Source organism: Cariama cristata, unplaced genomic scaffold (assembly GCF_000690535.1).
Source record: "Cariama cristata isolate BGI_N322 unplaced genomic scaffold, ASM69053v1 scaffold5577, whole genome shotgun sequence".
NCBI lineage: Eukaryota > Metazoa > Chordata > Aves > Cariamiformes > Cariamidae > Cariama > Cariama cristata.
Window position 1 is genome coordinate 98026 of NW_009626991.1, and position 27450 is coordinate 125475.

At 38.2% G+C, this 27450-nt stretch overlaps 1 protein-coding gene across 1 annotated transcript in view; it reads right to left on the reverse strand.

The window, feature by feature from the left end:
* LOC104164817 (receptor-type tyrosine-protein phosphatase N2-like) overlaps window positions 1-26721 on the reverse strand; it is a gene marked incomplete at both ends in the record, with an annotated part of 52296 nt that extends 25575 nt beyond the window's left edge. The window contains 4 exons of the mRNA XM_009704267.1: window positions 7384-7858; window positions 14234-14478; window positions 21548-21693; window positions 26604-26721. Of these exons, the coding sequence (XP_009702569.1) occupies window positions 7384-7858; window positions 14234-14478; window positions 21548-21693; window positions 26604-26721 (984 nt within the window). The remainder of the gene's footprint in view (window positions 1-7383; window positions 7859-14233; window positions 14479-21547; window positions 21694-26603) is intronic.
* Window positions 26722-27450: the final 729 nt, after the last annotated feature.

Sequence of the window (27450 nt, forward strand, 5' to 3'; positions counted from 1 at the left end):
TCTGTCTTTCAATCAAAAAGCTCCTCTTCAATTAGAAGTGGATGTGGATATATGTCCATTATATACATGGATATGTAATGAACAAACCATCTACCATTATATACATGGATATGTAATGAAAAAACCATCTAAATTGTACTGATTTCTCTTGGAAAATATATATTTTGTCAAAAGTGAACTTTGCTGGTTTGGTTTGTCAGCTATGAATGTTTTACCAGAGTCACACTGAGGAAAGAAATGCTAAGATGACATTCCAGGCCAGGAAAAGCAAATGGAGTTATATTTTGGGGTGGGGTGGAACCCAAAACAAAACAACCTTGACGTGAAAAAAATTTGGAAGATGAGCAAGGACAACGGATATTAAAGGTGAGTTATTAGATGTAGCGTAACAGTTCTTCAGGGAAGGTACTTTTCTGACTGTATAATCCTTCAGTACCAGTCTGCGTAACTGCAAAACTCAGCCTAATGTCCCTTGGAGTATGAGACACTAAATGTAGGGCTTACTCTAGCATACCAAAACCATTTTCAATGATGCTTCTATTCTGCTTATTCATGCTTATCAGGAATTTAGCATACATATGCATAAACATGCAAGCAAGAAAACGCTTTCACATAGGTAGTATTGTGTAAGAAGAGGAAGATACGGACTGCTTTTAAATCTTTGTTGAATGTATGAATTTACATATAAGCAGTTTGAAGGCACCATCCAACCTTTTTTCTTACAGTGACATTCTCCCTGTTAAGCCCTGCGGTTGGACATGTTCATCATCATCTGTAAACAAGACTTTGGTACTATGCTATCAGCTTTCAGGCTTACATAAAAGTGAACTAAAGAGTAGGCATGCAAACGGGAAAACACTACAGGAAAAGGGCTAAAGAGGAGGTTTTGCTTTTCACAGCAAAGGAGGAAGAAGTAATCAGAGAATCTTCTGCTCCAGGAAAGAGGTAGCAAAAAATCTGTGATTTTGCAGGGAGACAATCATCAAGGATTACTTGCCATTGGGAAAAAGAGGCCAAGACCTTGGACATATCTGTCATTTTTTGGACCCCACAGTGTTAGCTGAAGAGGTTAGAGCCTGCAGCTGACCATCAGCTTCTCAGTGCCGTCTCAAGGTAGAGATTCATTTCCTCCAAGCTGACCCATAATTCACCAACTAAAATAATGTCATTTTGCCTAAACTAATTACTCAATATAAACCAAGATAACTTAAACAGCTTAAATAGTAGGTTTACTGTGAGTCAAAGAGGGTTTTGACACACGGGGAAGGTAGTTCTTTGATGTACTTTCTTTTCCACGTTAAAAGGATACATCTTCCCAATAATCCATCGTGATGATATTACAAAATTCTACTGATTGCATTATAAAATTCAGCTGAGGTTATATGCTGTGAACTTTTGAAATTTACTTTAAAAAGCATAGTTTTAAACACACTTAAGTATGACTATCAATAAAAACAATAGGTTAAATCTATGATGCTGCTTCTAACTGTGGCAGACAAAGATTAGGGTACCACACTGAAATAGCAAAGTGCTTTGTACAGAAAAGCAAGTTTCAGTAACAGGAGTCAAAGACTTAATATCTATGCCAAACTCTCTGGGCCAAGATATTTGGAGGCAGCAAAATTAGGACTCAAGTTTGATGGAAGCCGAGTAATACTTCACAGAAAACTTTAAATACTTTCCTTTCCACATTTCATTGTATTGTATCCATCCCCTGTTATGAATTTAATAATATAGTAAAAACATAATGATCAAATACTTGTGTTTAGGAAGGTAATCTAGAAAGGTAAATTGATCAAAACTGCAATAAAAGTTTTCAATAGACAATCAAACTGAGTTCAAGAAACTTTTTCAAGAAGCACAACAGCTACCTGGAAGATGGCTGTTTGGAGAAGATGTTACACATAGCAGCAATGCAGGAAATTAAGTTTCGCCCTGGTTGGGCGGTCTGTAACAGATTCCTATCATGATATCTGCCTTGCTGGCCTTTCCCCTGATTCTTGCCCATAAACACCCAACCCTATCGTCACATCATTAAGCTCTAGACAATCAAAACACTCCCTAACATACAGTGCTACCCCACCACCTCTCCTACCTTGCCTATCCCTTCTGAAGAGTTTATAGCTGTCCATTGAAGCACTCCAGTTGTGTGAGTCATCTCACCACATTTCCACGATGGCAACTATGTCATAGTTTTCCTTCTGCACAGTGCCTTCCAGCTCCTCCTGTTTGTTGTTCGTGCTGCGTGCATTGGTGTAGATGCACTTCATATGATGCAAGGGCACTTGGGAAGGTGGGGCAGTCACAGAGGAGATGCACCTGCTGCGCCAGGCAGGAACTTATCACTATTGCCCCTTGTCCCTTAAGTCATTGTGTTCAGCCGGGTGGAGAGAGGACAGGGAATCCTCCATATCATGCACCCTATCTGCCTGTTGTGCCTGTCTCAGGGAAGGTAGGGTGAGATTCCGGCAATATCTCCCTCTCTCTCATACTTCCTGATGGTTCTCAACCTACTCACTTCCTCCCGGAGCTCTGCCACTAAGCAGGCGAGTTCCTCTCCCTGGGCACACCTCCCACCGCTGTGCTCACAGCTGCCATCCCATACTGGTGTAAGAGCAGGGCACAGCCTGCAGGCTGGCACCCAGGTTCCCACCGGAGCTCTGTCTGGGCAGCTGCATCAGTCGTGGTGGGTGCAGAGCTTAGAGACACCATGGCTTTCTGCCAGGTGGATACCATCGCTCCCTGGTCAAGCTGGCAGGGCTTCAGCAACCTTCTGCATGTCATTCTGTGCAAACGGTCGTGCCACACCCTTGCTGCTGTGCCACGCCGTTTGCCCACCCTAGTTGCTAGAGCTCCCTAAAGGCTTCTTTGAGATAGGGGGTGTGGGGGGGCTTTGTCATGGTTGCTCCTGGCGCTGCCCAGGTCCCATCAGCTGCTGCAGTGGGAGCTGTTGGGTCCTGGTGGCTCCCTCTGCTACCCCTGAGGTTCCCCCAGTTTAGGAATCCCCTCTGTGCACCTCATGCTGATTGTGCCAGCACCAGAGCTGCTCACCTGTCAGTTCCAAATAAAAACTAAACCTTTTCAACTAAAACATCAATATTTGAAGACAAATCTTAAAAGAGAATTATGTTTCAAGACATACATAATTAAAAGTGCTATATTAATGTAGCACTGCTAGATTTTTGTTTATTTCTGCTGTTTCGCAGCCAGCTGTCCAGACCAACTACTGAGCTACTCAACAACATGCAGTCAATATAGCCTTGTCATTTCCATTCCATTCCATTTTTTCCAAACTAACTTTTCTCTGTACTTATTACCTTAGCCAAGTCTTATCTCTCCAGTCCACTTCCACAGGTTCATAGCCAATAACAAAGCAGTCTCAATCTCAAACAAAATGGAAATGGAGGAACGAGGCAGGAAATCACACAAGAGAATGAATGGCCACAGGCCCTACTCCAGATAATACTGACAGGCTCACTGCAAGTCCTCCTGGTTCATTAAATAAACCTGTGATAGAGGAGCCTCCTGCTCCTCTGATGCTGCTATTCCTGCCTTGGTCAATGCTACCTGGGCACAGTCCATCAAATGAACTCCTAAATACTTGTGTCAATGTCAGTTAAACTTAGGCGTTATATGCTACTTTCCCTGAACAGCTACAAGTGTGACTTAAAATGTCAAGGACCAAAGGTGATAACCAAAGCTAGTAAGTATGAGGAACATCATGTTTTCAGTATACTAGAAGGAACAGTCACCAAAATGTCTGTAACAGCCTAGTGAAATGAGGTCTACATAAAGAGTCTTGCTAACTTCATGAGGTTACCAATATGATGATAATACATGTCCATGTTAAATATGATTATTTCTATTTCTTGTTATGGCACTTGTCCATGTTTGTATATGATTTGCATATTATTGGATAAGGCTGATGATACACAAATAAATATCAGTGCAACTATTTACAAACACCTTTGGGTAATTTAAGGAAATCATGATTAATTTATTAAAATCAGAAAATATCGTTGGAGAAAGACCAAAAAGCAGACGGATGCTGCAATGGCACATCACTTAAGCAGCACATGTACTCAAATGTGCATGTACCTGTGCACAGTATACTCTCCCACTGACACCTTCTGAGTAGAATCAGCAATGCTCAGTCTGTATCAGAAACAGCGCGGCCAGCAGGACCAGGGCAGTGATCATCCCTTTGTACTCTGCGCTGGTGAGGCTGCATCTCAAATACTGTGTTCATTTTCGGGCCCCTCACTACAAGAAGGACATTGAGCTGCTGGAGCGTGTCCAGAGAAGAGCAACAAAGCTGGTGAAGGGTCTGGAGAACAAGTCTGATGGGGAGCAGCTGAGGGAGCTGGGGTTGTTCAGCTTGGAGAAGAGGAGGCTGAGGGGAGACCTTATCGCTCTCTACAACTACCTGAAAGGAGGGTGTAGCAAGGTGGGGGTCGGTCTCTTCTCCCTGGTAACTAGCGATAGGACAAGAGGAAACGGTCTCAAGTCGTGCCAGGGGAGGTTCAGGCTGGACCTTAGAAAGAACTTCTTCACTGATAGAGTCATTAGGCATTGGAATGGGCTCCCCAGGGAGGTGGTGGAGTCACCATCCCTGGAGGGGTTCAAAAAACATTTAGATGTGGCACTTCGAGACATGGTTTAGTGGGTTTAGTGGGCATGGTGACGTTGGGCAGAAGGTTGGACTTGATGAACTTTGGGGTCCCTTAGAACCATAACGATTCTATGATTCTATGTTTCACAGGGTTTGTACTGCAAAACCGTATTTCTCCCTCAGCTCCAGCTTCCAAAACTAAGAAGGCAAGTCGCCCTTCATAGTTGCATTGGAACCATGATGACTGGAAAGGCACATGTATCTTAGATGATGCAATTTTTAGTATCAGCTTCACCAATAGAATTCCATAGTAAGTAACGTAGCAATTTAGCAAGAGAAAACAGTATTTTTTTTACAGCATATAAATCATGCTCCATACTCCATTGACAGAACTGCCAAAGCCAGCTTGCCTGATAACCAAATCGTATGGCAGCACTAACTTTGCTAGCAGTCCCACAGGGTGGTCTGTCGTCTTCTACCTCATCACCCTCCTGACCACATATATTAGCCATCCTCAGCAGCTGAGTGCCCTACGGATTGGTGACCATAGCTTTGCAAGACAGAGGACATAGAAAAATATCTTTGCTCTATAAACAGGGAAGTTTGTTATTTTTTGAAAAAAAGACAACTGAATTACTAATTTTGTGACCTTTCCCAAGCAATAGAGAGGTGTTTTCTGTAATATTTAATACACCAAAAATGAGTAGACTAGAACAAATCACTTAAAACTGAGCCAAATTCTAAATATGGCTGGCGCAGAAGACAGATTGACAATTCCACTTTGCACTGTGACTACAAAGGCAGTACCCACGCACATCACACTACTCCTGGAGCCAAGTTTCCAAATCCGATAGAAAAATAGCTCCACACTTCCTTTTCTTGTATTTCACTCTCAGGGTGCCTTGTTAGCTAATTTACCTGCCACTGTTTTACAGCAATTCTCAGTGTTAATTTGCTCAGTACCTTCTGTATCGTTCTCCCAGTCAAGTTCCTTTGTCTAATCCTGTATCAAATGCAGCAGAGAACTGAGCTCATGTGGCTGCACCCCATGCTTTCCAGTCTTGGAGCAGTTCTGTGGTTTACAGAGCGCAAGAGAGAAACAACCCACAAGCACACAAAAATCCTGAAGTACCAGAGAGACTGGAGAAAGGTTAAAAGCAGAAAGAGAGGTGTGGTCAGCCTGGCAAATCTGAATCCAAACCATCATCACTTTAAACAACGAATACACTGTAGTCTGTCCTCACCACCTCCTTATGAGACTATTAAGTGGCACAAAAATACAAAGGAAACTATATTATTTCCTACTTAAACGATTCATAATTTTATGTCTATGCAACATTTAAAAGCTAATGCAATGGAAGAAGTTCCTACAGGGCACATTATGTATGTGAAGTCAAAGCAGTACAACCCAATGAATTGTAAAACATGTTATTCCCTCTAAGCGTTAAGCATTTTTTTCCCGGTTGGCTCCTACCAGGAAGGTGAAGTGGAACAGCTGGAGGATAATGAAACCAGCATGTTCCTAGTTTGTTTTGAGTCTAGCAACAAAATTGTCTAACCTGTGCAAGAGACTTACAGTGCCACCTGGGTTTGATTTTACATTATAGTTCATTCCTTGAAACCTATTATCTCTGGGCACCATACCAAGAATGCTTTCCCTTCTGAGCATCCTTTAGATTGCAAGCATTATCTTTCCTCTGCTGCAACTTTGACATTTCTGTGTGTTTAAAAAACAAACAAAAAAAACCCCAAACAAATCAAAGAACATTAAACTTTATGGATGATAATAACTACAGAAGGGATTCAAAAGAACCCTCTTACGTATCACCTAAACCCATTGGGATAGTGGTGACTACAGCGTAACAGATGTAACTGCTTGGTGATGGTTGAGGATCAATTCTTTCATTTTTGAGGCATTCTGAACCACTGGAATAACATCAATAGTTAGATTAGTTTAAAGAAACAATAAAGTGAATAAGAGTTATTTTCTAAACTCTACCTGATCCCCAGCCATGATGTGAAGACCCATCTTGCCTTACAAAGCAGCACTTAAAGTGTATTACAGCATCCCGTGAGATGTTACACTCCATCTTCATTTAAATATTTGTCAAACCATCATGTACAAAAGAAATCAGGATTGGTCATTGCTAAACAGTGCTGGCAAAAAATTGATGAAAATCCAGCAAATGGGTTGTTTGTTATAGAATGTCCAGCCAAAACTAGATGCAACCCCACCTTGTCGTATTATTCTGTGTCCACCTATCCACATAATTGACAGACTCCTCCCCTCTCTGTGTTCTGCACCAGAATTTCTCTCAGTGACAATTTCTGTGTCTAACTTTGAATTTTACCCATGGTCCTTGAATTTCTAGTTAAATACAGAGAAATGGAACAAAACCAGGCATTTCTATATTACCTATATATAGTGTGGGATGCATGCATAAAAGCAGATTGGATAACAAAGATATACCCATAATTATGTGTTGTTTCTAAAATGCTTTGAAAATATAACAAGTTACATAAATGCTACGTCTTACTGAGTGCCATATATTTCTCCATGCATATGGAAGGTGGGCTGAAGAATGTGGGTAGATGTTTGCAGGGAAAATTAGAATGGTGAACATTATTACTGTGAGTATTATGGTAGATATAAATACGTCAATAGTAGGAGATATATCAGAATGTCTAATATTTTTTTTTTCTTCTCAAAAATGCTCAGTGAACATGAGGGAAACTTCAGATAAGTTAAAATAAGTAAAAATACACTTTACCATCCACGATACTCAGAGTGTCCTTTGGATCATCCTGGGAAGCAGACTTATGATTCAAAATCTCAGGGGTCGGCCCCAGCACTCCAGACGCAGGTCTTGGCTGGAACAGCTTCTTCATTTTAATATCTTCCTCTTTTCCTTTGGCAGAAGTTCCATCAAAAGGACTGACTTGGGAAGGGTAGAATCTATCAGCATAAACGTGAGACCCTTTAGTCCTGCTGTGAGAGCTTTTATCACTGCTTTGTGCTGACAAGTTCTGAGTGATGTACGTATGCAGTGCAGCCATCAGAGTTTTTTGGTCGAGTCTCATTTCTGACTCCGGTGAGAACTTGTCTGGCTGAGGCTGGTTCAAGGTCCTCTCACGGAGATTGTCAGCACGCTGCTGATGGGATGTTGATGTATGGGCCAAAGGAGGCGCTCTTTCTTTGGGTTTTTGCATCAGGTAGTACCTGATAGGATCATTATAGATGTAGCTCTAGAGAGGGTAGAAGGTGGAGAAAAGGACTGGGTCATTATTGCTTTGTAATGATTATTGTTATGCAGGAATCACAGGCATAACCCCTAGTGTGTTACCAACCAGGAAAACAATCATTAGAACCTATAATGTGTATGTAGATTGCAAACCTCAAACTGGTAAGTTTGCTTTAAAGAGGCACTATCACTTTGGTACAAATTTTGTAAAACAGTTTATTAACCTATTAAAAAGAGAGAGGAAGCGATTAGAGAGAGAATGATACAACTCAATCTTGATATTAACTATATATGCACTATTTGTATTCAGTCGGACAAAGAAAATTTAGTAAAGCCACTTTCCCTTCAGGTTTTACTAGACTTGTGAGAATAACTTTTTTTCAGGTTACTTACCAAAAACTAGTAAGTCAAACAAAAAATTTCAGTTTTTAAAGAACACCAAGAAAGCGAAACAATTCTTTTGTATGTATGAAATACTTTGTTCTATTTTAAATTAAAGCTCTTTTTTTTCCACTAAATTAAATCTCTAATCAATATGTGCTCTGACAGTATAAAGAAACGTAAAAATAGCTTTTAAATTGGTTTTTAATGCGTTTATTATTTTAAGGTAAAACAACTCAGCAAATTAAAGAAGAATGTACAAAATGTTTCAATCAAGGTAAAACCACATTTTTGTTGAAAAAGTGGAAGGGTAGGCTGGCACTAGAGTTTTCTATTTTCAGTTTCAGATTTTCAAGGATGCACCAGATAGGAATCTAGCATTGCAAGACAACATATATTGTTTTCATTGACCTTTTTTTTTTCTTTATGATGATGAAATTTAGTTTTGAGGACAAATTTTAAATTCCCATTAAGTACTTTAGGCCTTTATCCACCTTCCTAATTAATTAGTATTACATTTACTATAATTTAATCGTAGAGACATTTTTGTTATGACCACAACCTGAAGGCAGGACTTTTTGTTTTTAAAAAGCGGTTCCACCCTCCTAATTAATTTCAAAAATAATTTTCCTTCACTCCCTGCTAAATACAAATTTGAACTGAGAGGTTTACTTATATTCACAACTATTCCAATTAGATCCTTTGTTTATAATTTCTTCAGGACACTTTGCTGAAGTTGCATCCTGTACTGTATGCGTGTTGAAGAATGGGTCCTGCTTCTCAGCTGTGGTTTCTTGGCTAAACTATCATACAAACTACACTACAATGTGGGAAACTTAGGACAAGGATTATTTCAGCTGTCACTGCTATAAATTATAGTGGATCACTGATGTCCCTGTGCACGGAGAGCATAATGGTTTAGGACAGAAAAAGCTGCAAAATACCTACAGAGTGCAGAGACTATCCAACCAAGAGGACAGCAATTAGTAGAATTCAGCCAGAAAAAATATTATTTATACATTTCCTAATGGACTTCATAAAGGTAAAGTAAGTAAGGCTGATAAGCTATTCCAGAGATGAATAAAAACTTTTAGATTTTATCTAGTTCTTTATTTATGGACAATAATTTTGCTCTCCATCTGAACAATTTTATTTCTTCTGATAATAGTCAGTCAATTTGATAATATATATTCATAACCCTTGCTTTCCAAGAGGGTTATCCCCCTGTGAAAAGACTGAAGAGGTTCATTCCATGATTCCATATCATGATTTGTAGATTTATGGCTTATGCAACTTTATTACAGAGAAAAAGGCACTTTGGCTACTTTGGCTTGTGATCCACCAATGCAAGGCTTTTGACTTCTGCAGGTGGTCTTTAACATAGAAACATGTTTTGTTAATGCCAAGAAATTGGGCTAGAGTAAGACAGTGTCACAGAATACAGAGCTAGAGATCAAGCAGCTTTGTGTATGAAATATTTTAACGTCCCCTGGGAACTGTACCAAACAACAGCAATGTAGCTCCGGTTCAGTGCATCAGCTGCAGGGTATGCACTGCTCTGAACAACACCAAGAGGGGAGCCAGTTGTCAAAATACACTGTAAATGCTGTTTACGTACTTAATAGCAAATCCTAGACGTGAAAAGCTACTGGTCGTACATATTTATCTCTCAATTACAATGGGTCTTTGCATGGGATAATTAACTTTCTAATGATACTCGCTCCCTAGAAGGAGCTGCAGAGGATGACACAAAGCAGTTCCAGATGTACAAACTAGTTTACAGAGAATTCACACAAGCTGCTGTTTGCCTTTCCCACCCAGTACTCTCTACCTTGCCACCTTCTGGAGGACCTTCTGGCTACAAGGGAAGGAAGTAACAGGCAGCTGGGAAAGGGAGAAACATGACGAAGGGGAGAGGACATGCCCTGTTCAGCCACAGAAAGACATTAAGTCAATCCAGCTTGTGTCACTATACCCTAATTTGGATCTCTATCCTATATCCAGTTGCCTCTTTTGCCTCTAAAGCTTTGCTAATAAATCAAATGTTAGGGGGAGCAAAACTGCTAGAGACTCTCAAACCACTTGTGAAAGATGAGGGTCAGGAGATGAGGGCTGGCTTTTGATGAGCTATTTAACAAGTCCCAATATCCTTTAACATTAACAGATCTGTGACTTCCTGCTCTCGCAGACAAGCAGCACATCAAGAAAGAAAACACAACAAAAACACCAAGTGATTGTACATAAATTGGATATAAGTAAGCGCCACTCTTGGGCTCAGAGCTTCACCTCTATCAAGAAGGGGTAGCCTCTCAGCAGCTTGACAGGTCACCCTTTGGGTAGTAAGGGATGAAATATTAAAAGTTCTAATTAAAGTACAGCACCGACAGCTCAGCTGTCTTCACCGTGCACTCAGATAGCAGCCCATTTGATGTAGCTTAGTCTGACTTAATTAAAGGAGTCTCATAGCTGTATGGCAATCCTCAACTTGGAGGAGAAAAAATCCCCTTCCTTGCCACCCTGATCTCAAACAAAACACAGCACCAAAAGTATATTTGCCATACTGAACCATGCAAGGTGAAATCCAAGTAAAATTGCAGCATAGATACTTACAACCCTAAATTATGGATTTGTGTAAGTGGCACAGGAGAAAACGTATTCTTTATGGAAAAAGATAGGAGAAAAATATCTGTTATATGTAATTCAGAATCTAGTGACAATTTACATCTTAAGTTATTAATAAAAATTGCAGAGCACTGTGATAATCTTATTTGAAGTGTTTTTGCAATCTAACCTCCTGAACACAAACATTGCTAGTTTGACTTACTTCAAAGTTAAATGGCTTAATCCATGGTACAGTGAAAAGAAGAATCTGTAAATTCCCTTGCTGACGCCTTTGGAGAAGCTGCTAACATTACGGAGAAGCAGAGGGAAACAGGGAGCAGGAAAATTTTAATAAGAAAATTAGTTTCTGCATTGATTAAACTGGACTTATATAAAGTACTGCCTGTAATAGCAAGAAAAAGACAAACATGAAATGAAATGTAAGGAACTAAGAAAGAATACTCTAGCTACAATATAGATGGTTTATATTGAATAGAATTAGAATACAAGTCCCTGTTACTATCAGTAACAATTTTTTTTAATAGGTAAGATACTGTTCAATTATCTCACGTCACTAATACAACATCTTTAAAAAGTTCTTTGAATTGCTAAAAACTCAGTTTAAAAAAAATAATCTTATTTCTCTATCTGCAGAGGATTTTCCTCTCTTTCACCACCTTTCAAATAAGCTATCTCAATAATTCACACATTATCAAAAAACCCCACACACTAACCTTTCTGAAGATGGAATTGTTAAGGCAATGTCTTGTATGGTTTAGGTATGTAAGTAACTGACATTTTCTGCATGAAAGTTCACAGAAGGGCACATTAAATTACACTGTGCAGATGCACTGTGCAATAGTCTATGGACTACACATTTTCTTTAAAAAAAAGAATTAAGAAAAGAGGCAGGATTAGATACATACAATCCAAGGCACAGATAAACGCTGTTCAGTTTATCCGCTAAGGGGTAGATTGATTTGAATGTTATGCCCAAGTGCAGAAAGAATGGAATTAAATTTCTGACAAAATACTTCCTTTCTTCTGGATGCATTTGCTAAATCTTGAAGGCATATAGAGCTAACAAAAAAAACCCCAAACCCTTAGGAATGCTTAAAGAAGAAATCCTCCTCACTCCATTTCATTTAGCTTTTTCTACTTGATGCATTTTCAGATATTAATTCATGTTTGCTACCACCTAAATTTGGTTGGACCATGATTCCACCTACAATACTTAATTTACTGTGCCTATTTGAGACAGAGGCAGTATGCTCTCTGAAATTAGAAAATAAAACCATAACAAACACTGGAACCAGGCCCTTCCTCACCAATGGTGGGATAAAATAAAAATTTCCAAAGGCTATCAAAAATTAAATGATCTCACACTTAAACTCACTGTGTGGAGTGAAAGAAGTTTAGTGTTTTCTACCAGAAGCAGCCTAGATACTTTGCGACCCACACACATCTGCCTCATGTAAACTCACTACATGGGAAATACATGTACTCCTGTGAGCCCCTAACCAAGCAGGAGCACAAGTAGCACTGCCTGATTGCTAGATCGAAGTGTGGGCTGTGAATTTGTACACCCTGATTTACCTTCACTTTGACAGAAATCCAGTCAACAATGAAATATGAGGGCCAAATGGGTGTTATGGAGTGGATTACAGTGCAAAATCCCTGGGATGGAGCTGAGTAAGCAGTACAGCTGTGTCCTTAGAGCATCACAGCTAAAGTAGCCAGTCCTATGCTAACAAAGCCTTAATTCTTTCAGCTGGTGAGCTGCTGTTCCCATACAGTGCTGCACTGTCAGGAGGGTATCTTTGCAGGCTTCCAGCTAGGTTCAAGATAGCTGAAAGGGGGGAACTTTGCTTTACAAGCCACCTTGTGCTGTAGACACGATATTACACAGCCTGCACCAAATTCAATGTTAGGTTTGTCTGAAAATAATAGGGAAAGCCAATGAAAGAATTCAATTTTCTGAGCAATAGTAGAGCAAAAGCCTTTTCTACCAGCCGACAATGACCTTTTCACTTACTATAGATAATGATACAATACCATGCAAGAAATCACTGCATAAAAACCAAGAACTTGGAAGACTAATTCAGAATCCAGAAACTGGCAGAGGCCAAACCAGGGCCTCCTGCAGCGATGGGATAGCACCAGGCCACGGTCTTTTGACAGATTCACAGGCTTAAGGCAACAGGCACCATTACAGTCATCTCATCTGACCTACTATTTCACTAATTATTTTCCGCAACTATCTCCTATTTTCTTTCTGAGAATTACAACAGCTTTGAAACCATTTAAGAACTACATCAGAGAAGTAAAGATGGCAAAGATTGTTAATTAACACCCTGTAGTTTGCAGTGTCAAAAGCTTGATCAAGCAAAAGGGGTCCTCAGAGTCTCCTTTGATCAAAACTAGTGATGACCTTGCTTCCTAATTCTGGTTGTGAAACTGCAGCGTAACAGGATTTTCTGGGTTCTGACTGTATATCATTCAATAATCTACACTGCTGTAATTTCAGTTAAGAGAGATTTGATAGTAAGCAGCATATTCTACCACTCTTAAACAAAACAACCCTCCTAAACAAAAGAGAGGATAAATGCATTGGCTTCTTTCATGTGTAAGTTACTATTTAAGAAATTCACTTCTAAGTCTCAAATGTTCCCAGCTGTTCTTGATCTCCTTTGGGATGATCTTAGCTGCTTGCCTACCCTTCAACCTTCTCCAACAGGCTCTCTTGCATGAACAATTTTTGTTGTTAGTTTCTGTTTCTTCTACTGCTGAGGAACTCACTAGCTTCACTCTTCCTAACTAACTGCTGTTTGTTCTTTCTGTTCCTGACAAATCTCCATTCTATGGGTTAAAACGAAGATCCTTCGGTGTAGAAGGAGTGCTGGATGGTCTTTCCTCGGCAGTCATCATTAGCTTATCATAATCAAACAATGTTAGTTTTACACATCAGGTTACATGACAACCAGGCTGGTCTCCACAAATAAAGGATGAAATGTCTGCAGTGAAAAACGATGGGTGGATGATCCCCAATAACCTGACCAATGCCCAGGGGCCCCTGCCCCGGCTCCTCCCCAGGCCATCACAGTGAGCCATCAGCCATAATGTTCAGGAGTGTCACCCACCAGACAGGTCGATGGGAGAAGCTCTCTGGATCATCCTGCATACTGAAGAGGTTACTGCCTGCAGGGGTGTGGGACTCCTTATGGGATGCCAAGAAGAGTATCTTGTCATTCTACAAGGCATACTACGGGATGTTTAAAGAAAGGACCAGAGAGGGAAGATCAAGGTGGATTGGGGAACAGCTGTGCTAAAACATCAGGAAAAGGGAGTAAAAGGGATTGGTAGCATGTAAGCAGGCTAGCCAGTATACTTGTCTGACCATGCCTTGTGTCTGATCACCAGTCTGTCCTGTCTTCTCAATGAACTCCATTTCTAACTGTTCTTCCGGGTAAGAAGCTCTGTTCTGTGTTTGTGGTGTGTATGTAAGTGCCAATAACAGGAGTCGGACCATGGGTCCCATGGTGCCTATAGGCAGTACCTGCTCTACCTGGCGACTGGCTAGACGTGGAGAGACACAGACCTGAGGCAGCTTTACCTCTGCCAGGCTACCATGTTCAGAAGCTCCTTAACATTACCAATAGGAACCAAAAAGTGACAGTCAGATCCCAGCGGATGGTAGAAATTGTGTAGCATGGTGATCAGTGCTGGTAGATATACCAGGGTATATCAGCTTCCCTTGTCTGAGAACAGTTTGCTCATATGTCAATGAGTCTGTTACTTAAGGTTTCAGTGAATTATGTTTAAACACATTTTCTGTAGGCATATGCTGGTATATTGAGCTAACTCATTATCTAAAGATGATTTACATAGAAACATGAAGATCTTAATCTGCCAAACGTTGAGCACATTAGCACCAATTCAATATATTTATATCTCTAACGTATGAATCTAGCCAAAGAAATGCAAGCGAATAGAGATCTGCAGGATCCATGTCTACAACATAGCTTTACAACCCCATTGAAAGCAACCAACCATTTCCTGGACAACTGCTTGAGGTAAGGTGAGGTTTTTACCCCTCATAAAAAAAAATTGTTGCAGTGTCCTGAAATGCATACGCCAGCACATTCACACAGAGTTTAGATAAAATAAGTTTAAATTTTTGTGAACTCTACCCTCTCATTTGATGAGTATGATCTAAAAATAAATATTGAATACACTTTAAAATTTGTACTAGCTCCATCATCTTCTATTTACTGAGCCCAGTGTAGTGAACTACAGTGAGTAAATATTTGCAAGACAAATGGGAAGCTTGCAGCAGAAATTACAGAAACAAAAAATCCAAACACATGGTATTTGGCAAAAAACAGTTGACTTTGAAAGGGTGGGGAAGGATCTGAAAAAGAAGAAAATCTTATCGTCCAGTCAGTATTTGAGATTTTAAAACTATCAATCTATGTTTCATCTGGGAATTACTAGAAATTAATTAAGTGTCCTTTTAAATAAGCCTCCAGACTTGATACACATAATTTATAATATCATTTCTACAGCACTTGTATCTTCAAATCATTGTACAAAAAATTAATCTTTACAAGATAGCTATGTGATAAAGGAAATTATGATTTCTATGTTAGACGTGGAAATTCTGTCACTACGTCTTATATAAACTGATAGATTGTAGGTAAAGGCAGGTATTAGGTCTAAGACTTGAAAAACATGATATTGGCACTAGAATCCTCACTTGCCAAATTATTAATTCAAAAATTAAATCACAGGTCACATTAGATCACCAGACTGTGTATTTGTACCACAGACAACCTGATTGTAATTTTACTAGGCTCTGTAGCCACGTTTCTGTTAGATCTTCAAATGTATGGGTACCAGGCCTCCCAGAAAAAATTGCTTTTTATACCAGATTCATGCAGGATGGCCAAGAGGATAGAATTTATAATGTCTTGTTTTATATAATTAAATTAGAATAGATGGATCACAACTTGGAAATTCCTTTTTTCTCTTCACTGATCATAAAATGATTTTAGGTCAGCTTGCAGCAATACAAACATCTGTATTGGGTCAAATGAATTCTATTCCAGTGCTCATGAGATTTTGTTTGTTTGTTTGTTGGGTTTTGAGATTGTTTTATTTTGGGGATTTTTTTTTTTTTTTTTTTGGTAAGAGGACTTTAATGTTTCTATTTTACTGAAAAGTGCCATGGAAGGGAGAATGATCCAAAATATGAAATACTTCTCTGGGACATGAGGCTTAAATTTTAATCTACACTCTACCAAAAATTATTGCACAACCTCAGAAAGTTATCTAATCTGTCTGTGAAGCAGGGGTATTAGTTATTCCCTACTTTGTAATGTCATTAGGTAAATAAATACATCAATGCTGTGAGACTTTCAGATATTACTCTAATGGTTGTTGTATAGATACGTCAATAGACGGGTAATTCTGTAGCTTCAGGGATACACTCCTTTGTCAATTATTCCTGATATTTTTATGAAAGTATTTATGCACAGGGTTAATTATATTTTTCTTACTTATATATAATCCCATATATATATGAAATATTCAATTTTACACTTACATAGCAGAGTTTAAATGTGTATATTGCAGAAAGGTTTTTGACTTTTCAGCAGTCAGCCATCAAATCAACTTCTGATGATCTTCATTCAGTACTGTATTTTAATCAGTGCTAGATGAATAAGTGTCCCGCTTTTTTGAATTAAAGCTCGAGATTAAAATAAGCAATGACTGCGTAATTTCTTACTGGTTAATCACAGTAATTATTATTTGCAGATAAATTCAGAGTACATCTTTGAGCACTTGTGCACTCAGATTTTCTAAAATAAATAATAATCCTTTTTAATAAGTATTACACATCCTAGATCTTTCAGGAGATCAATTACAAGGCCGCAAACAATTGATTTTCAACCCAGCAAAGATATGAGTACTCTTCCCCGCACCTGAAAGGGGAAAATAGGTGGAAGGTTCCCTCTTGTACTGAGGACTAAAATACAAGCTTTACCAAATGCCTCGTCTAACCTTCACACCCTTCTAGATTCCAGCAAACTGATTCTGCCACAACAGTTTTCATTTGCACCTTCTCCCCTTTCAGCACCACTGTACTGCTGATCTAACAACCAGCCATACCTCTCTGCCACTATCTGTTTCTTTTTCCCATCATGAGTCTGCGAAGACTTTTTTAACTTTATTAGTGACTTCTTTGATGTAAAGATTCTGGTTTTTCCCAAACTCTTTGCTTTAAAATTTATAAGAATACCTAAGACTCGGAGATTTCTGCAATCACAATCTCTGTACATAAAGTCTACCTTGAAAGTGAGTGTAAGTAATTAAAAAACAAAGAAACAGAAACAGCAGAAAATGGATGAAACTCCCTGAAGACTCTCAGATAATTTTCTCTTTCTCCCTATACTACATACTAGGGTCTGAATGGCACACCAGCCTGAGGAAGACCTTAGCAGCAGGTAGGACCCATGTCTGAAGACCTCAGAGGCCAAGTCAGGGGGAAGGAATAAGAGCAATTAAACAAATCTTTTAGCCATGAAGCCTAAACCATAAACCACAGACACCCGCAACAAGAAATGCAGCGCTAGCACAAGTGTAGCAGGGAACTTCCTTATTCCCATAGCCTGTCCAGAAGGTTTCCCGGAGGGGCTGGATGCTCCGTGTGCTATAGCCACTGCATCTAAAATGAGCCCAGTGCAGTGCTATGTTGCCAAAGCGGTGCACTTTTGCCAGCCCAAGGCATTAAAAACTTCACAAGTCAGGCTACCAGAAGGCAAGAGAATATGTAAAAATGGTAGCTACTTCACGAAAAAAAGCAAGCAGTTCCAACTAAAAATAATAGCTAGTTCAAGGAAAAAACATAGTTCCAGAGTTCCAGGTGAGTTATTGTTATTTTCTTCCTGATTTTCAGACTTTTAAGTACATTTGGATCACATTTCAAATCTTTTCTCTTTCTGTGATGACTAAAAAATTATTCTTGGTCAAGTGAGAGCAGTATAATTGAAATCCGTAACTACTGAATTGCAGGCATTTAGACTTTTTAAAAAACTGTAATGTAAGATCATTCTTCACTGCCTTGGCTAATCGCTGGTGAAAAGCATTCAACGGGAGTATTTGTCTCCATACTGATCATTTTTGCTGCCTCTTTTTTTGCTTTGTTGTAACAGCCGCTGTGGACACCGCTATTTCTTTCCTTTTCCACCTCCTTTAAAGATTTCCTCAAGGCTGCCCACACGCCCCTGCTACGCAAACGCTCACACAGAGCTCAGCAGCAGGGCTGCCAGCAGCAGCAAAGCAAGCAAGCTCTCCTTTTACAGCTGACTAGCTTTAGTAATATCAGCTATGTGCTGTCCCTTCAAACCCAACAAAACACTAATTCTCAGTTTCTGTAGGAATACCAACAGTGTTGTGTCTTTTTCAGGGTTTTGTTTTTGTTTTTTTCTATGAGAGGGGTTTATTCTAACTGGAGGGGAGAAGAGCAGGGGAATTCACATATGATTTGAAGCCTCTGCATTTCTTGCCTGAGTAGATAAGATAAACCAAGCTTTTTCATTATGTGTATATGCCTGGCTATATGTTATTTTCCATACTAAGTCCAGGTTTGGTAGAAAGGAATCACAAAGACTGATAACGCAGCGTTTTGTGAATGGTAAAACCTTCATTAAGCCCACGGTGGGGGAAAAAAAAAGGAAACACAAAAACCCACTAGCTAATGCTTAAGTAACAAATGCCACCAAGTGCCCATTTTCTGAACAACTCTTTTCAGCTGAACTAAAGTGAAATGTTCTTTACAACTGTAATCCTCAGGAAACAGACCCACCAAATGTTCTGATTTGCTGCTATTTATCCACTGGCACAGTCATTAACAACTGGCTAGATTACGGCCTGCAGTAGATACTATCTAAATACTGAGAAAAAAGTCTGAGTTAGTGATGAACTTCAAGTGCTTCAAAAATCACTCAAAGAAGATCTTGCAATACACGGTAGACATTATAAGAATTTTGGTCCATCACATGATTTAAGTTTAATAGTGTTATTTCTGTCACTGTTGTATCAAGCCTGAAGCTGACAATTGTTTGAACAAGCGAAATAAGAAAAGAGTTACCTGGTTTAGGTTTCACTGTGTCTTATTTTACAACTTTATGCATAACTGCATGTGTGCTGTCTACCTGGTAATGTTGAAGCTCTGTAGTTTTATTCTGATAATACACGTGGAAGATAGTAGGAAAACTAAAGACTAAAAGTTTATAAAATGGTTTAATTAAAAATATTTATGTTAAGATACTGAATAACACTTCTGGAGTATAACAAATATTTTAAAGCCTCTTTGCCTTTTTTCTTTCTTTGTTTTACTCTTGGCCAGAGTCCTCTGATAGCAGTTTTGGAACAAATCAGAACTCACTCAGGAAGTCTGCCTAGAAGCACTGAATTTCTGCCAAATTCAGCTATACTTCATAGCAGGTAAGGTATCAAAGCAACCAGATTAGTGTTACATCTCCTACTCCCTGACAGCAAGAATGAAGTGACAGCGGTAAATATATACTTGAAAGAAAATTATTTTTAAGAAGGGCAAAGGCCCAAAAGCTGCAATTCTAACTTTAAGTAGGGTAAAGTACCTCTCTCTTGCCCTTATTTTTAATCAGAAAAGTGCATGAAAGTTACAAAGATAAGATCTTGGTACAATTATTTACTGTAGGTTCATAATTTATCCATATATTAAATAAAAAATAAGGTACCAAGATTTTGTTGAAGCATGCAATTAAAGTGCATAAGATAGCCGTTCTCAATTTCAAGTGGTATGACCATATCAACCTCAGCTCTTGCAGTTACTTTCCTTCCTACTCTTTTCAAATCATTATATTTTACATCTTTTTCTTGTTCCTGGAGTAGCAAAAATCGTAGTTTCTCTTTTGTTTAAATGTTATTCCATTAATGACCCAATGAATCAAGGTACAAATACAGTGTCCCTCTTCTTTCTTTTTAAAGAACAGCAGTTGCATTTGATTTGCAGAGGATAGGGAAACATCTCCAGGATCACTTAAAATTTATGACTGATTACTAATTTTTAAGATAATTTTCCTTTTTTTTTTATTTTAAATTCTAGGCAACACATAAGACTTAATGTCTGTTGGTTTAAAATGCTCCTTAGTAAACAGAAGTGTACAGTTTGCTCCTATACGTGCTTCATTTCCAGATTTTCTCCTCTTTATCCCACTCCCCCAGGCTTCAGAGTACCCATCTCCATGGCAACACTCGATAAGGTTGGTGGGTGGTGTTATCACAGCAGGCTTCCCCACAGAAGGTCTCAGCCATATGGATTATTTATGAACTTGCATGACAGCACCAGACCCACTGAAATACTTCTTGAGCAAGTTTTCTTGTCTCGGAAAGCCAGTGATTTAAAGCAGGGCATCCTCACTGCAGTCAGCACCTAGGAGTAGAGTGTGGAGGAAAAGTACCACGAAGGTGGTCACTTATCCATCCCCAAAGCTGCCTTGCCACTGCCTGCAAGTTTCTCTTACCCCAGATGAACACCTAATGACATACATCATAAATCGTAAGAGTTATATATGCCGATCAGTGAAACTGGAAACTTGCAGCTTCTGACAAGAATAATAACATTTCACTTACGCCATGACTAAATAGTTGATACAAGAGATACTGTTGTCAGGAGCTGCTGTTGCAGAGACGCTGCAGTAGTTATGTGTCTCTGAGTTAGTTCTTGGAAAAAACTAGCAGTTTTTTGGCTTTGACACTATATTTTTTTCGCCTAATTTTTTTCCTAAAACTTCAGTATATTTTTTAGCTAAGGTTGTTGCATTGACACTGTGTTCATGCAAATAGCACATACCAGTTTTTTGAAAGGATCGCTGTAATAGCAGCCTATTTCTTTAAAATAATAGAGTGCTTTGGGTAAACACATTTTTTCAGCAAAAGATACAGGACTATAAGGGCCTGTCATATGCAACTCCTTCATCCAATCATTTTTGTAAATTTATCAAGCTCCATCTTAGAGCGAGACAGATTTTCTCTAGGAAAGAAAAAAATTATTTTAGTTCTCAAATAGGCATTTGTGTGGTTTAACATAGACAATATTCAAGATCTAATGATTGTGATTTATGTTCCTATCTGTATATTTACAGTCTATACATATGAACCTTAATTGGTCATGATAGGTTTCCTTTATAACCAGTAAGAAGCAGGAAATGTCGAGGCACAATTCATCAGATCCATTATCAAAATCTGCTCAAAGATTATATTAATTGTACTCAGCACCATAAACACCAGCAAGAATTCACAGGGTATTTCAGCCAGCTTTTTGGAGAGGAGCAGTTCAGATGCTGTGAGAAGGGTTTCAGATCAGCCAGTGAAGATGTTACCACCTTTATCCAGCTCTTCCTCCTTCCTCATATACAATCTGTCCCTAATTAAGGTAAAATGCTGGAGATTAGGAGAGCTCTATCGTTTACAATGCCGAAGCTGACTCAACTCATTTGGAGAGAACTAGGTTAGCACAGTTACAATAATCAATTGGAGGAGGCAGTAAGAAACTGTCTGCTCTTGAGACAGAAAGGAAAATTGAAAAACAAGAATTCAGAGAAGAAAGCTAAAATCACAGAATGTAGGAACCACATTAAAAATACTACCTTGACAGAAGCTTTACCATCCATCTTCCTGGGATACAAATTTGTAGCTGCAGACTGGGAGAGAATACCAAGATATTTAAGATATTGCTGAAGAGACTTGGCCAAGTCTACATCATTTTCCAGATCGTAATTTCTTTCACTATCTGCATTCTGTCCCAAATTCCTGCACAGCAAAAAGGAAAAGAAAGTTACCAGCCTGTACAACATACAAAGTGCACAACGAAAAAGGCATTGCAAACCACTGAAGTTAGTTCCATACATAACAAAAAAGTCACTCAAAAGCTTAGCAACCATAAAAGTATACAAAATTCAATGTTTCAGCAAGAGCAGTCAAAAAATGTTGCACTATTAACAATTTATTGCATGAATCAAAGTTAACGATCCAACAGTAAATCAAATAAAATGCCTACATCAAGGCAAAGCCATATTCAGAAGAAAACATTTGTAAAAAGGAAATATGCATGATTAAATTGCACCCCAAAGAAATAAGAGATGGTTCTAAGATTTAAAAAAATTGCTGGATGATGTTGAGATTCAACATTAATTTGGCGCTGCACCAGTTTACAGAATACAGTGACACTACTGGATGTGCAGAAATAACCGAGCAAGTCAGCTCCAGCAAAAGGCTTAAAAAGGGAATAAAGAGAGGGAACAAGTATCTCTTCTGATCTTCTCATGTGCTTGGGATTCACAGAATAGCAGTGTTTCCTGACTGGTTTAGACAGATCTTGGTGACGTTTGCAAAGAAAACCTAAAAATGTGACTAAACAGCAGCAGTGTAGAAGTGTTTATATGGGATTCAGAGTGCTGTGTGCAATGAATCTGAATTATTACTGGCTCTCCTCATCTATCTCAACAACATGTCAATGATGATGATAATTTAAATGTCAACACCAGTAACTATTTCATTGCTTGTGTAAGAAAGCAGAGAGAGGGTTTCCAGTCTGCTTCCTTCCCTGTGACTGTCACATTGTTTTGAGGGAAATCATCCTTTTGGTGTCTCCATTTTCTACCCATATGCCCACACACTTCTTCAGCGAAGAACAATTTCAGGTGGAAGAGCTTTCTAGCTCAGGGAGACAAGGCATCATCTGACTTGCAACATCTCCGCATCACTATAAGCAAAATCTTATTCTACCAGCCCACGTTATGGTGCTTATGTAGGGGCGCAGCTTGAGAGAGTGCCGTTATGTCCAAATCTTGGGTTTAATTATATTACTTTATGCACAAAGTAACAGACTTCCTTCCATGCTCACAGTTGTATCAAATGCATGTCCTGACTAATTTAATACCAATAAATGTAATTAATAATATAATTTAACCAATTGGCATTGCAACCAAAAGTGCTCAGAGGGTTGCCCATTTTGAGGTACCAGAAAACCCCTCCACCTCTCCCCAGTGTAAAACAACTGGCTACTCATCAGCAACACAAACTCTAGGAAAATGAAGGTTTAGTGCACAGACCACTATAGTGATCTTGATACAATTCACCATAAGTCTTGCCTCCTCCTCACACTGTTTGTATTTTTCTGTCATTCCAGAGCTCTATATTCTGCCTTATGGTGGAGGGTGGACATGCAGGCAACATTATCCACCTCCTTTTCAACTTAAAGCCAGACTAAAACTGTTCAGCAGTTTTAGAAAGAGCTGGGCAGTATGCTTTCTGCTTCAATAGAAATGAACTAATCCAAAGAGGCTCTCATCATAGAGGGTATCCCAGTTTCAAACACTCGTCTTTCATCCATCAATTAATTCCAACACCTATCTTCTCCCTTCTTTGCTAACTTTGAAAAGGGGAAAATGGAAATATCAGACCAAATTCTGTCCCGAGGATTTCCACTGGAGCTAACGGGAACTAAATGCACAGACAAAAGACAGTATTTAGGATAGCTTTTCAAGACATTATTTACAGTATATAATCACTCACACTGGTGGCAGAAGCAAAATCTGGGATCTAAGATTTCTCATTTTTCTTATGGAGACAGTAATCACACTCAAATTGTATTTAAATTCCACATCAGATGTAAAATTTTACGCTAAAGACTTTTAAACAATTAAAATGTAGAAGTCTAACAAAGAATTACATTTCATTTGATGACAACTTTAACAAAATCCTATGAATACATCTGAAAGATTTTAAAAAAATTTTGTAGTTCACCAGTATATCACAGTTGTTCACCTTGTTAACACAGAAAGTAAAATGCGTTAAATGAGCTATTATTGCCACTGAATTAAAATATTTCTTTTAAATTTGACAAAGTGATATTGGGAAATGGATGAAAGACAAATATATAAAAGCACCTGGTGAGCAGAAGAAATGACTGTCAGCTGAGTTCTTGTTGCACATTTATTTGGAAGTATTTAATTTGTTCTGAAAAAGGACTTTGCATACAATGAAGTTTAGGGTATAAAGACAACAACATATATTACTATTTATCCACAGAAATAATTATCTATTTCCTACAAAAAACAGTGCTTTAGAAGCTTTTGTGTGGAAATATCTAAATCATTGCACCTCACATATTTCTAGAATGTTCTCAATTAATAGATACCACACTTTTTAGAATAAAGTTTCTCCTTTTTAAATGCTGCGAGAATCTTATTACTGACTTAATGATGGTTTTATTATAGAAATAACGCTATACGCCATTTCATACATTGAAGTTTGCTGGAAACGTTTGTGGTTTTGCCTAATTGCACCAATGAACACAACTGACATTTATTCCCTGTGTGCAGAATGGACTTTTTTCCTTTATCTTGGATCCTCTTTCAAGAGTGGGGTTTTTTTTGAAATTTAATAAGGGCCCAAGAAATGCCACGTACACTCCAGTTAGCCACCAAAGAAAGAACTTTCATCTTGAAATCAAGCTCCCAGTTTCTGCATTTTTTTAAGACGAAATCCATGTCTTCTGTTTCATCAGATTTCATATGCAGTAATTTAGCCTAAGTCAATTTACCTTTCAAGTGTCTGAGTCTATTTTCTTGCTCTCACTAGTTCTGTGGGGATTAATGACTCATTAGTATGACTTCATATTGTCTTATTACACACGTTACCCTTAATAAAAGGTCTTCCTGCCATAATGTTTCTTTGATAATTAGATACCTACACTAAGTTGCTTTTAAAATTATTTAATTATTATCTGATAAGATTTTAGCAAGCGCATTGAGCATACTGAGCATATAGCAAACTTGTTCAGAATCTACAAAACATCAGAGAAAAAGTTCCTACTGTTCTCTGACCTACAGAATATATTGCAAATGGACAACCAGAAAAATCAATTAATGCTTTAAACTGTTGGGACATAAGATAATGCTTTCAGAAGCACAGCTTGGTAACTTCAGAAAATCTATCCACAATAGGAACTGCTATAAGTGGAATACATTTGAAATTCTGATGTTCCTAAAGTGTCAATACAGAAAATGTTGTGGGTTTTTTAATGTATATTTCTAGTTAAAAATGCAAAACAGCTCAAACCTGATCACAACAGGAACTCCTAAAAGTGATCATCTGTTCTCAGTCTAAAAACTAAATTATTTCTTATATATTTTATTTTTATATAACTATGAATTTGGAACACTGCAGAATACAGTCTTGATCTTGTGCAAATCTGGCCTATTTTATCTTACTCTCATGAATAAAAGTTTTTGATACACTCATTCTAAAAAAAAAAAATCCCCCAGAAGATATTCAAAATCATTTCTGATGCTGTATACAGAGACTAATGCATACAGTAATGGCATTTTGTGTATCTAAGCAGTGAAAACATGTTTAGGATTCAATCACATGTTGTCTTCACCTTTATGATAATCTATAGATCAGTATCTTCTTTGGAAGTTAAGTTTCTACCTTACTGCACTCCTGAAATGTATGGTGCTGTGACTTTAAGGAATGCTTTTGAATCAGCAAATATGTGAAATACAGGGTCAAAGTCTATGAATTAAATCAAAACAAACGGAAACAAACACAGCTGAAGCCACTGGGCAGTATCAGTTATACAGCATTCTTATTTCCATAAAGGAGCAATCTAGAAAAGAAGTGGTTCTGCAGTGTATGCAAACCACATACTGCGGCATATGAAGATCTAAAGTCCACGTTCAGTATCTTGCACATCAAGGCCAGAAGCTCAAGCTGTGTCGCACTATGAAGAAAGTTTCCCAGCAAAAAGCACTTTCTTTCAATTTCACTAATTTTGAGATTACATTTCCTGAAATCATGTAGGAGAAAGCAAAATTTATCATTTTTAATGTTACTAAAATTTTATGCATTAAAAAATTTCCTTCTGAGGTTTGTGTGGTTGGGTTTCACTTGAAAGCCTGTAGGACAGAATAGACCAGGTAAAATAGTATATTTATAAGTGTGGCTGTATATGAAGATTATATAATTGCAGGTCCTATATCCATATCACTCAACAGAATTATAAATGTGTCTCTTGTCACCAACAACCACTAAGTGACCCCTCAACATCTTCAAGCTATGAGGAAAATGGCTTCTATAATGCAAAGAATAGATAGAAATGTCCCAACTTTGCTTTCTGTCATGGGAACTTGCATGAATCTCTCCTTCCTGGACAAATTTTGCAACTAATGCTGAGAATCTATGGACTTTGAATCAATTACAGCTATGTTTCAGAAGAATATGAGTTTGAAAATATAATTAGTTGCTTCAATACTTTTTTTTGTTGTTTAATCCAGAATAAAAGGTCTCCTGTGGATGAGCTACCGTATAAGTCTGCCTTTTAAAGACAGTTGTAAGTAAAGCTGACTGAACTGATACTAGACACTGCATAACCTGGATAGAAGACCTAATGTTTTGAATTCTGACACCTAAATTAACAATAGAAGGCATATTTTCTTAACTTAATGATAATCAGAAAACGGGGTTGAGGGTTTTCATTCATTCTGTCTGCTGTTTTCCTATTGGTGTTTTCAGTGCTGTCCTATGACTGGTTTCCCTTTACCATATAGATAGTGGGTTTGGTGATGTGTTTAATTCAACTTCAGTGCCAATCTATTTCTCACCATTTGCAAACCCTCCCAAAAACACACCAGGCAAAAACACCACTGAAGACTTACCTTCCTGCGTCAGATCCTTCAGATGCAAATATATCAGGGTGTCTGTTGTGGATTTTGTGAATGGTTGAGAGTTCCTGACCGATAACATGCTGTGTATAATCATCTCGCCAGGTAAAACCTGGTAAGTAATAAAACAAACAAACAAACAAAGAAGCAAACCCACTATTTAATAATTTGAAAGTTTGGCAAAAATGTGTCCTATATAAACAATATTTAAGAAAAGAAAATAGAAGCTTTGTTCAATTGGAACCCAAGAGTGAACTACAGATTCTTCTCTTCTCTATGAAATTTTGTTAATCAAACTTTCCTTACAATGGCAGAAAGACAGTAGAACATGTCAGGAGATGTTTAAAGTCTTTACTCTTAGCAGAATTTTAGCTAGTTACAAACTAGCTTTAATAGATAAAAAAGGGTTACTTTGGACAGCTGTGGAAGAGTTATCTCACAAGCTGGTATCTATTGAAAGGTTGCTTCACTTCTTCCCCATTCACAGCACACCATCTCTTCTCTGTTTTCTCCAGGAAACTACGCTTTTGGAACATTAAGAAGCCAGTACTGCTGTCGAAATACGTATTATGAGTTTTACTATAACTCACGTGGAGGTCAATTTATGTTATCTTTACACTTAAATGTTGTGACAAAGAACTTTACATGAAGGGGGAAGTGCAACTATGAAGGCAAATTCCAGTGATTACTCATTAATTACATGCGCTACCAATCTCATGGTAATTATACTTGAAATAATGATAAAACTCCAAACATAATTGTTACCCGATTTGTAGATTTTAGATGTTCCGGTAACACTTTAGTTCATAGAACTTGCCCATGCAATTATCTGTAATTATCT